The sequence below is a fragment of the Plectropomus leopardus genome, chromosome 18, assembly GCF_026936395.1.
Source record: "Plectropomus leopardus strain MGB_pleo_1.0 chromosome 18, ASM2693639v1, whole genome shotgun sequence".
Taxonomy (NCBI): domain Eukaryota; kingdom Metazoa; phylum Chordata; class Actinopteri; order Perciformes; family Serranidae; genus Plectropomus; species Plectropomus leopardus.
In genome coordinates this window covers 18665187-18677419 of record NC_142193.1, presented here as the reverse complement: position 1 = coordinate 18677419, position 12233 = coordinate 18665187, and the positions used below count along the sequence as shown (strand labels likewise).

The 12233-nt window shown below is 40.3% G+C and overlaps 1 protein-coding gene across 1 annotated transcript in view; it reads right to left on the bottom strand.

The window, feature by feature from the left end:
- The window catches only part of LOC121957120 (ras-related protein Rab-26-like), a 68088-nt gene extending 60460 nt beyond the window's left edge, over positions 1-7628 (bottom strand). Inside the window, exons 1-2 of the mRNA XM_042505638.2 lie at positions 6891-7628; positions 4919-5029 (exon numbers count right to left, since the gene is read on the bottom strand). Of these exons, the coding sequence (XP_042361572.1) occupies positions 4919-5029; positions 6891-7079 (300 nt within the window). The 5' untranslated portion in view covers positions 7080-7628. The remainder of the gene's footprint in view (positions 1-4918; positions 5030-6890) is intronic.
- Between the last annotated feature and the right edge of the window lie 4605 nt (positions 7629-12233).

Sequence of the window (12233 nt, the reverse complement as noted above, 5' to 3'; positions counted from 1 at the left end):
CTTTTCATGAGATTTGTTGACAGTAAAAATATTGAATAACACAATGCGTCTTAATAATGATTGTAGACCTACCAAAGTGAGAACTTTCATCTAATAAACATCATTACAGTTCTATCGTCATGTCAGACTAATGGGGAAACTAATGGACCTGAAATGACTGTGTCTTACTGTCTGATACCCACACAAAGCTCAAAGGCCTCAGATATTTGAATATGCACCAAAAAAAATCCAAAAAGTCATCATAAGTATCAAACTGTTTAATGTTTGTAAGCTCTTCATCTTTCAAATTGAAAAGATATCTCCTGTGGCACAACATCTTCTTTTGTTTGGATAGTTTTTATGCATAAAGGTCCATTTCAATTTGAATCACACCACTTTTCATATTTTAATGATTTCAATGCCTCTAATCTCTAATTATCTCCTAAATTAAATTCAGTTATACAGCGTTGATGTGTGTTCTGCAGAGCCAGATAAAAACACAAGCTTAGAGGAGACTTCTCCTACTTATTACACTTTGGAAAGTAATGCAGAGCTACTCCTGATTCATGTCATAAAAGAGGCTACAGTTATCTTCCACTGACATGGCATGAACTTAAAAGTGACATAAGGTGATTCTTAGGTGTCCATGCACGTTACACATCCATATTTCACTTAACTTAAACAACAGGCTAAAACATGGAGAACACACCAGAGGTCTTTTTCCGCCCTTAGAGCAAAAAGCAACACACAGCACCTGATGTCTTCCACACAGCGGTTATGACCTGTTATTGATGCAAAAACAAAAAGAAAATCATCAGCACTCTGACTCTCACAAGCCAAGACTTTTATGAGCCACACAATCAAACACAAAGAAGCTCTGCCCTCTGGTTAACCTCTAACTTCACCCGTTGGTTAGCACCTGCATTTACATGGCAACTGATGACCTGGACATAAAGCATGGTAGCTTACAAGTGTGCTGTATTCTCTCGCTTCTCTGGTGAAATTACGCCCTTTTTCTGTGTTTTCACTTTTCACATAGCACCAGTTTCTGAATCATTTGTGTCTCCCCAATGCAGAGACAGACCATTTTTATGAAAACTCAATCTTTCCAACAGTGAAATACTTTTTAAGCACTTTTATTAAAAGATAAAAAGTTGTATGAAAACTCTGTGAAAACTGACCTTAACTTATAAAAAGGTTATACATTATAATCCTCAACCAATCCAATAATCTTCTACAAAGTGAGATTTATTATCTCTGGTAGGTGATAACTATAATATAAAATAAGCAGTGCTTCTGTTTGATCTACAGAGGGGAAGTCACATCCAGTTTTCAAAAACATGCCATAGCCATAAATGTGCCATGGGCTGCATAGAATCAGATATATTTTTTTATCAATGTTAAACAGTAATTATAAATAAGAATGAGACTGAGAAAAAGATTAGAACAAGGTCTACATGGATTTAATATGATTAGGTGTCGTCATCCTTTCCACTCTTTTCTGTATGAATTTACGGTCCTTGCATGGAGACTTTATAATCAAATGCTATTTGTGTGGAGCTATATTTCTTATTCCAACTTCATGTACTTAAAGCCTAACAAGGCACCCATGCAGCTCTGTAATCCTGAGAACATGCTGAGGCTTAGACAAGATGAGACTACAATAAACAAGAGGGTGAAGAAAACACAGCATCTCGCTGCAGCTTTGAAGTGGGAACCGGATCAAATCCCCATATGAAGCAAATTGCCTGTCTTTCCCACCAACTAAAAAGGGATCAAAACTGTCTTTTGCTAAAAATAACAATCACTCTCTGTGTCTCTCTCACTGTGTGTCTTACACGGAAAGACAAACACGGGGAATGTTGTTGTTTTCCTATTCTTAACTTCTCAAACACTCTTTAGAAGATTTTTGCAGTCGCATAAACGGTAACTTAACATGAATAGATTCACATAAGTGTGTTAAGTCTGTTTAAGAGTCATTCTGTGTGAACAGTGAGAATAAACCTAAAATTTAAATAAAAGAACAACATGGCCTTAACTATACAGTTTGGCTGTGGTAGGATACAGGATTTTGTATTTCACAGAACTGAACCATTCGACAAGAAGCCGAAATATATAAGAAAATGGGATAATAACAAAATTATTTATGTCACACAGCCCTGTGCTACACTGCAATTAAATAATAAGTCAATATGACAAAAGCGCAGACTAAGCACTAAACTTTATGAGTTTTGTGCTTCCTCCTCCATTAGTAGTAAATGCAGCGAGCAGAGATCGCTGATGAAGGCCTCTTCTTTGCTTTGATAGGCCTAAATGTACATCGGGACTACAGGCACAGTGTTATAAGAGACGTTACATAAGTAAATAAATCAACTGCTCATCCACCCACAAACTCATCCAGCCCACACACAGAGCTATACAATGGTTGGTTACTTTAGTTTAAACACACACACACACACACACACACACACACACACACACACACACACACACACACACACACACAGTGGCAACCCATGCGAGTATGCCTCTCAAGAGTATAAAGATCTAATGTTGCACTTACACTTAATGCAATGGTGTTAACTTTAAACAGCATTTTTAAACAAGTTAATTGACCACGATAAGTGGGGGAGACGGGCTGAGGAGAAAGTAAAGATAAAGTTACATAGCAAGTTTCGAGCAAGCTCAGAAAGTGTGGTGGAGGAACAGCAACTGTCAGGCACTTGCTGAAAGTGATCAGCAGACCTTTAGTGGTTAATAATTTAATCAGTTAATGGGTTAGTTTAAACCTGGCTGCTCCCATCAACATCAAAAACTGAAATCTTGGAGAAGTCATACACCACAAACTGAGGCACTCAAAAACAGGTTAGTTAAAGAGTAACTAAATAACTTGTACACATCAAATTACAGGTCTAGAGGAGTTCTACTGCAAAAGTATAAAGACTTTTATAAAATCTTTTGAGGCTTCAGAGGGAGCTGCACAATGTCGGTACAAAGTTTGCCTCTTGAGTCAGTCAGCTGGGGCTGAAGACTACAAGTTTGACAATGAAAAAAAGTGTTGGTTTGGAGTTAGAAAGAAGTGAGGTCACCAGACCTTTGATGCTACTCATCTCTGCTAGAGGATATGTCAGCTGCTGCTAGCAAAACACACCAAAATCTCTGACTAAATGTTTGCAGTTGAGTTTCATTGTTGGTAATGTAGGCAGCAAGGGACAAGGACATAAATCTCACTTTTTTAAAAATAATTCTATTCAACTCAAAGTGCTCTAATGGCATGTAAGCTGCACGACTGAAGTTACCAAAGCATCAAAACACAACTACAGCTTTACACATACAAACAATAATCATCAATCAATTGTAAAAAAGAAAAGAAAAGAAATCCCATGGACAAGAGGAGCTGTAATGTATTGTTTTGCATGTGTGAGTATGTTTCTGTGTTTGTGCTACTGTGTGTGTTTGTGAAACACCAGTTTTCAATCAATTAACCTAATGTGGCAATTAGTCACTTTGTTAGTATGCAGGTTGCAGCAGAATTAGCCATAATACTTTGGAAATAACAGCTTTGCAAGACAGCCAAGCTATTACTGACGGTTTTCAGGGAATTGTCAAGCATGTAGATTTTTGATGTGCCAGTTTCCTGTGGCATATCAGGCACTGGACATTTTGGGAGTCATCTTTGTAAAATTTTGAAACTGTTCAGGACACTTGACTTTTTTCCAACATCTTGTTAGCGTATCACATGTGGCTCCAGTAAAACTGTCATGGTTTTAGTAGCGGTGGACTGCTGGTGACATTAGATGAGAGTGAGTTGGAGTCACAGATCTATCTGCAGCTGTGTTCACACTACGAGTGACACAGCAACAGGTTACGAGTCTTTTTTATAAGGAAGCAGGTGACATGAAGCTACAAACTGACAACGGACACAAACAACAGCTGAGCGGGGCTGAACTTTTTTCAACGCTCCAGTGCAACCATGAAGCTTCAGTCAATCATGTTTTTATTTCTACCTGTGGTACTATGTTCCCTCTAAGTCAGCTGACAGTATGCCAGCTTTCTGTGCATTGCTATGCACACAGGGACTCAATGGGGCGACGAAATGTGTCGTTAAAATTGGGCTCAGATGATCAAAGCATCGATATTTTGTGCTAATGTTCAATCGAGATGCTTTGTGGCAAAAAGCAGAAACACACAAGCTGTGTCGCATGTGGTATGAACAAAGCACAAGTTTAAATGCCCTTGTCTGAAAATAACCAATAATCAATGCTGATGCATAATAAATAATGTTAGATCACTTTTTTTTCCATTTATGATTTATTTTGGATTTTTTTGGGTGGTATGATAACCAGTATAATGAACCATTCAAATACTGATTTGGACGTCAAGTACCAACAGTCAAAGCTTGGGAGCTTTTGTTTCGGCCCTACATGAAACTGCTGCATGAAAAAGCGGAGCGATTACAAGTTCAGTGAGCACCCAGGGCTGTTACCGCAGCCGACCCTGTGCATGAGGTCACCGTAGAGCTGGAGAGAAGCAGCCGTCTCTTTGCGCTGCACTGAGTGCTGCTCTGCTCTCTGAGCGACCGCCTGTCTCTCTCTCTTGGACACCTGAGTGTGATCATTAAAAAGATGGACACTTTCTTTCCTGGCTGTCCATGTGGGACTGCAAAACTGGCACACCAGAGACACAGCTTTTAACCAGGGAGATTAAAAAACTAAAGCATGTCAAACTAATTTAAGAAATCAATATCCTATCTTGTTAGACTTCCAACACAGGAAATACTCATAGCTCCGGGGCATATAAAGACACTGAATAGAAAAAAAAAATCCCATTAGTTCAAATGGCCCCATTTTACAAAAGGTATTAAACCTGTCAGTGTGTTTGCATGTATGTGGATGATTTGTCAGGTTTTTTGTTTCTGGTTTCACTGATTAAAACTCACCCTGAAGTCGATGCCCACAGTGGAGATGAAGCTGCCGGCCAGGAAAGCACCGTCTTTAAAACGGACCAGAAGACACGTCTTCCCCACACCTGAGTCTCCCACCAGCATCACCTGCACAAGAATGCAAGAGGGAGAAACTCAGCCAGGAATAACTGAAGGCCTGAACGAAGAAACACACACCAAAAAACACGCAACCAGAGATATAAGGGATAAAACTTCAGACTGCCTGGCTGATCGATAAAGGTAAATGTCAGACTAAGCTGAAATAACTAGCATAAAAAACACACGTAGGAGCATGAATAAGAGGGCGATTTGCTCATATGTTTAATTTTATATCTGTGTCTGGTTGTTGGTCCCCAGAAAAAAAAGAACATTTGAATCATTCAGCTAAATTTGGTATTTTGGTGTGTGGCCAGTGAAGAGGGTGTATGTGAATGAGCGTGTGACTGCTCATCATGGCCACCCAGTGGATGTCCTTTCTGCAAGTGTGTGAATGTACACAACCATCTTGAATGCACATGTGTGCGCACACAAAATCAGACATGCTTGAGCTTCATTCCTGCTCTTTTTATCCCAAGCTGTGATGAAGTTAAAGGTTTGATGTGATTACTGTTATTGTGTTAGCTGTGGGACTGTGATGCCCCAGACCCTGGAAATCAAAGGGTCTCTTGGGTGCACAGAGGGAGCAGAGAGGAGATGAAAGACAGAGGAAGAAGAATGGAGGGGATGTAACGGGGTCAGATGCAAAATGTATTAGGGTAATCTGCATGAAGATCACGCCCTTTGTTTCCCTGTGCACCATATTTCAACTTAAAGTCTCTGTTTTTTTAATCACTGTGTCCGTTTTTCTTTTTTTCTCTCATGCCCTCACCATGAAACACGAGCTAAACATTTGCAGGAGTGTGCAGGAGGAGGCACCTGGTCTCTCCCTGCCCTTAGGTTGTTATAAATAAAATGCAATCAATTTTCTCACTGACTCAATGTGGAACAGCGATCAGAGGGAACAGTAAATGCTACACATAAAGTCAGAGAAAGAGATACTGATTAATCTCTGCAAAGCTCCACGCTTAGGTAGCAAAAAGCTACAGGTGGGATATTTTCCAGAAAGCCTTACAACATTGAATCAAACATTAAAGCTATGGATCTGGGAAGAATTTGAAGGGAATATTATTGGATTTTTGCCTGAACATGTTGTCAGATCACATAACAAAATGTAATAACACTGGGGATATAGTATATCTTGCTTTAGCCCAAGCTGAAACTGGAAAAAGTGTCTTTTTTCCACAACTGTTCATATTTTGGCTGATATTGCTATGTAAATAGTATTCCACACATCTGACAAATAACAATGAACTTAATGAGTGTCCACAGGATTGCATGGAACAATTATTCCAGTTGTTTTGCATAAACAGCAACACAAAACATCGTGTACCCGCATCAAACAGCTGCTTCAAAAACACGGAGTAGGTGGCACAAGCCCCTTGAAGCTATGTTGGGAGTACACACTGAGATTCTGTGGGTGTGAATCTGTGTTTGTGTTGTGGTGAGGTGACAGTTCTCTACTCAGAACGAGCGCACTAAATCGCTCACTGTGAATGCAAACCCAGCAATGTGTGCAGCAGAGCAAAACGCATTCAACCAGTTGCACATAGTGATTTGTTTGGTGGCGGTGTGCACCTTTCCGAGTTATCGATCGTGTATTGACACAGCTGGTGGCAGGAGCTCGCTGCTGTTTAATGAATAAAGGCGGTTGTAAAACGAGAGACAATGAAAGATGAACAGGGAAACGACATCAAAAAGAATAATGCACACCAAAAAAATACGTACTGAGTGCATTCTTCTTCTCTTACTTATATATTTACGCCAAAAAGTGTCCATATATCCATTAATGGTGCAAAATGACAGAAATTAAAGCGCACTTCTATGTTAGTTGCAGTTTATTGCCTTACATACACTGAGCGCCACATCTTACCTTGAAAGCGATGTCATAAAACTCGCTGCTGTTGCTGATGGAGGGTCTGCTGGGATGGACCACGCCGTTCATCTGAACGATGCCTGGGCTGCTCCTCGCAGCTTTCCCGGCGGTCCCCTTCCCGGTGGGGCTGCCCGCAGACGGACTGCTGCTCGCGGCTTTGCCTTTGGCAGCCTTCTTACGAGACATTTCTCAAAGATTTCAAAAGCAAACAAGAAAAAAATAATCTTCTGAGTGGCTTAAAAGTTGCTGCAGCGAAGAACTTAAATTAGCAGACTTGTTTTTCACCTGCGCGTTGAACGCATGTTCCTCGCCACCTCTTCTACTCAGAGCAGGAGTGAAAATTGTCCCGAAATGCGAGAAAAAAAACGCGCTCGCTTCCGTTGTTGTTGTTGAGCCGCTTCCTGCTGCTGACAGCTTGCTCTTTTCAGGACAACCGCCTGAGCAGTGCGCGCTGTGGCGGCAGCAATATGATGTGATGTGGCAGAAAACTCCACCTTGAGCGCAAAACAGTCAGGACACAGGGGCGCACTGTAGAGAAAAGCCCCAGCCTCTCATCTTCACATTATTAACTCACTGCAGCCCTCAGAGACAAATAATATGGGTTGTTGTACAGACTGTGGTAACTTTAACCACGTGACTTTGCTGTAAATAAAGAAGGACTATCACTGATGGTTATGAGGGCACAGGACGCTGTTTATGGTGCTGAAATCCAGCTGCATTTACGTCACTGTGTGATACTGTTTTGAGAGGATTTATTTATTTATTGTTATATTATTATCATTATTATCAAGTGTTTCTGCACTAATTTTTTTTTCTTGCAGAAATATGGTTTATGGACTGCATTTGGTGCATTTAGAGCGACCTCTTTCAATAAGGCTCACACACTTTGTGATATATTCTGTAAGAGTGACAAGCATATTTTGATTGATTATGTTAATGGTGACGTCATATAATAGCTTCTTTTGCGTATAATTTAGATGAAACGACCTATTTCATTACTCTAATTCATTATGAATAAGAGAAAGTAAGGTTTTAGGTTTTGTACAGTATCGATGGTGTATGTGAGCACGTGTGTGAATGTATAGGTTGCATGTTTGCATGGACATGATGTGTTTATGTGTAAGCAATTATTTATTCATAAATTCTTGTATGCGTAAATGTGTTTAATGTGGACTATTGAAAGATTAGCTAATGAGCTTAAAGAGATCCAAAGAAAAATCTAATAAAATCAGTAACGTTTTAGATAATATATTGCATAAAGCCAAGAAATTGCCAAATCATTGGTTTTAGCATGAACGCTGTTTATATAATGTGGAGGAAAAACAGAGGAAATGGAAAGAGCCACCTGTGGAACGCGCTGGAGATGTGATTTCAATAATGCAACACGAGAGGGCGACGTAAGAACATTAGATAGAGAGTCACAGATGCAACAGAGAAAAACAGGGAAGTAAAGTTAGACACTATCCATGATTTATACCCTCCCGGAAATAATAAAACAGCAATCATGAAAATTAATAAGGCAAAATCAGAAACAAGCCTGAATTAGGCCACCGTTTAAAACAGAAAACAAACTGCCTAGTACTGGGGAGCCAGCAACAACAAAAGATGGCACAAATACCTACTTTTATGGGATGCATATCAGTACAAGGCAGAAATTTTAATAAATGCTGTTTTTTCAACAATTCAAAGATGCCCCAAATGTCCCCCCAATATATAGATTAAAAACTATAAATGGAAAAAATGGCTTTGCTATGACTGACAATCACACACCACCAAGGGCATCAAAAAATTGCCTTTGTTTGCATTTTTATTTATGTTTTTTAATCTCAAGTTATTAGTTAGAAATTGCTGAATAAATCATATGAGAGACTGAACTTTGTATTTTAAAAAAGATATTGAAGGCTCCCTGAGGCAAAATGGTTTTCTTCACCCCTGCACTATCGTTTGTCTTTAAATGCAGTGAGAGCTGGGTGAGTGACTGCTTTTGCTGCCGGAGCACCAACATAAACTGTCATGTTTTCCTCCAAGAAAGGGAATTTGGGACCCCAAAGCAGAGGGGAAAGAAATCAAAAAGGAAAGGAAAAGAAAGCAAACTGAAAAAAAGCTTTTGACTTTTTTTTTTTTCAAAAGAAGTGCACAGACCGCTTATGCATAGGGCCCACAATTTGGTGCTTCACCCCTGCACACCAAAAACATGTTAAGAAAATAAGCAAATGTAGTCATAATTATAAATAAACAAAAAATGTGCCATTATTAACACTACAGGTTCTAGTTTTATGGTGTACTGTTTTTTTACGTGTGGTTTTAGGTGTGGTTTGTCCAAGTGGCGTTGCTGTACTCCAGCAGAAGCGATTGCTCGGCTACAAACACAGTATGGTCACTCCGTTTCATTTTAAATGTATCAAGTAGTGAAAAACTAGACTGCAATATGAGAGTTAGTTGGGGGCTGACCACAGGGCAGATTTGGTCCCCCCTCCAATGTTGACTCCATGGTTACAGCAGTGATACAGTAGGTCTTTATCATTAGTGGTAGGCCTCTGTACGGTTCAGTCTCCTCCAGCCTCCATCAACAAGCTGGTTGTGATCAGAGCAAAACAAGACAGTCACTGGCCTCTCTATGACTCCTACCCACACCCGTTATAATTCACAACACAATTCAAACGTCTCTCAGTGACATGGAGGATGTCACTCTTCGGCGGGGTCCACATATTGTCTCCATTAACAACAAAGAACAGCAGCATATTCTGGTCGGACCCTGATCCTCTGTGGTCAGTAATGAGATGCTGTTGTTTTCCCCCCTCTGTAATCTAGTTTGTTATGCAATATGAAATTTGTGTATGATACAACTGTCTTTCTGATCAAGAGCCAGGCTGTCTGGGCTCATTAGAATATGCTCAGAGATCACACAGCCCAGAGACCTTGCATGATCCCCACAATGGGAGATTGAAGTGAGCTTGTATTACCTCTGACCTTGACAATGTGAAGTTAAACTGATTAATCCAGAAAAAAGGAGCAATAAACAGCTTGAGTCATATTTAAGGCAGTTTCGGAGCGGCAAATAAAATTTGACAGTATGTTCACCTCTTACTGGATTTGGCAACTGACCCTTTTGTGGTAGATATTCATTATGGTAAACTTTTGATGTAAAAATAAGCGTGATCTAACATCAAAGAAACCAAGCATATGCTATTCCTCTTTTATTCTAAAACTGTTAAACATTGCAGCAAGAAAGAAAAAAAATGATTCTACATCGACTTTTTGGGGACATCACTTATTTGACCTCAGCATTTCGAAGCAGTTCTGGTTGTAAACACACAGACAGCTGTAGCCTCTGGTTTCTGTCTCTAAATCTGCTATCTGTCAGCATTTTTCCACACTCCACCCAACTCAGCACAGAGCAGGGAGCGGGGTGTCATTGGTTTGAGGGAATACAAACCCCCAAATCCTCCAGCCCCCTTGCACAACTCCCCTCGACAGCTGAGATTCGTTCTGCCCCTGAAGCAGCTGTCTAGTGCGGCAACAGCTGGGCATTTTGGAGGGAAGAGGGGACGTGGATGGAGAGAGTCGCTGGAATCCGTCCCTGGTTTCAGAGAAATTAACAGCCTTGTCAAGATGAGTTAAATATGCTCGATGAGTGTACTGTACATTGCGAGGTTATAATGTGCACTGTGTGCCATATGTTGGTGTGCGTCTCTGCTAACAAGCATATATGGCAGCATAAAAAGCTTTATGAATACAAACTGCGGAGGCAGCATTACTTTTTTCTTTGCTAAAGCTAACAAGGCAGTGATCAAATTAAATCCTTTTTTCCCAGTGTCATGCACTGTAAATCAACTGTGTGATTCAGCTGTGAAGAATGCATCAAATCACATCATTTCAACATGTTAATTAAGAGCAAATTACAGCCCGCTTTCCTGGGTGCAAGCATCCATAGAGCTGCTCCATCTCCATGACAATAAGTCAAACAGCCTGACAAGTGTGGGTGAGCGTAAGCGCAATGTACTTTGTCAGGTGCTTGAATAAATATTGTGACTGAGAACATGCCTATAAGTGTGTGTGCCCAATGCAGTGAGGTCATAACGCCCTCAGGGTCATGTCAATCTGCAGGCGCACCCAAAGGCCAGGCATTTGTCAGTTTACCCAGGGTCAGGTGCCCTGAGCTTGGGCTGGGTGGCGTGCAGCAGTCCGGCCAGTCGCTCAACCAAAGTCACAGCAACTGTTGATCTGTTGGCCGCTCTTTCTCTCAGCTGCCTGCGGCCCCGAGTGCTGTGAGGAGGGGTGGAGGGGCATCCTGCCAGCCGGCATCTCTGTTTGTCAGGCCTTGGCGAGAGCGAACATCAGTGGACTGGTACTGCCTGGCACTTATTCGCTCTCCGAGGCATCTTAAATGAGAGTGTGTGTGTGTATGTGAAGGAGAGGAAAATGGGTGGCATGAGTGTTGCTTGTTTATAGTGTGCTATACGAAAATAAGTCTGTAGTTAAAATCCTAGAATGTATACCTTTACAGTATAACTGACAATGTGTTTATCTTGAATTCCAAAATGTGAAAAAACCTACATTTGACACTCAATAGGGATCTTATAGCCTATTAATGAAAAATATAGTGCACATCAAGCCTGTTAGTGAGAGTTAATGAGGGAGACAGCATTACATGTAGACTGTGCCAAAAATATCATAATAAAAATCATTGCACCATTAATTACTTTAACCACTAAATTATGTTTATTCCAGTACAGTTAGTTTTTAATGGCCTTACTGCACACAAAGAAAAACAACCAATCATAGCCAAGAAGTCTCCAACGCAGATGTCAATCATGTCTATTGCTGCTGGTGAAATGTCAAACTAAGCAGCAATGATCAAATATGAATCAAGATTTTGTGACTGCATTGCCTGTTTTGCAATTCAAATGTTTTCAGAAACACATTTCAGTGTACTGTTTAGCTGTAAAATGAGAAAGTTGGTCTATTTGTTGCAGGGTGCTTGGTACTCTTTCACTTTCTCATTCAAACTGTACACTAAAATATGTTTCTGAAAACATTTGAGGTGAAAAATAGGCAATGCCCTAAAAGAATCTTGATTTGAACGTAATCACCGCCGCCTAATTTCAAAAGGGGTCAAAAGGGGTAAATACTTTGAGCAGAGAAAAATCTACGCAATCAACAAGTTTCACAGAATGTCATCTTTCCTTTTCTGTTTTAAATCTCTCAACTCCTCAAATTTATCTTGTGAGCCATTGGAGAGGTCCTGTACCTGAGGTTGAGCATCACTGCTATCATCAGTGTTGGTAACTTACTTTTGAAGTGTAAATGTAACTAATTTTATTTAACTTTATCAAAGTA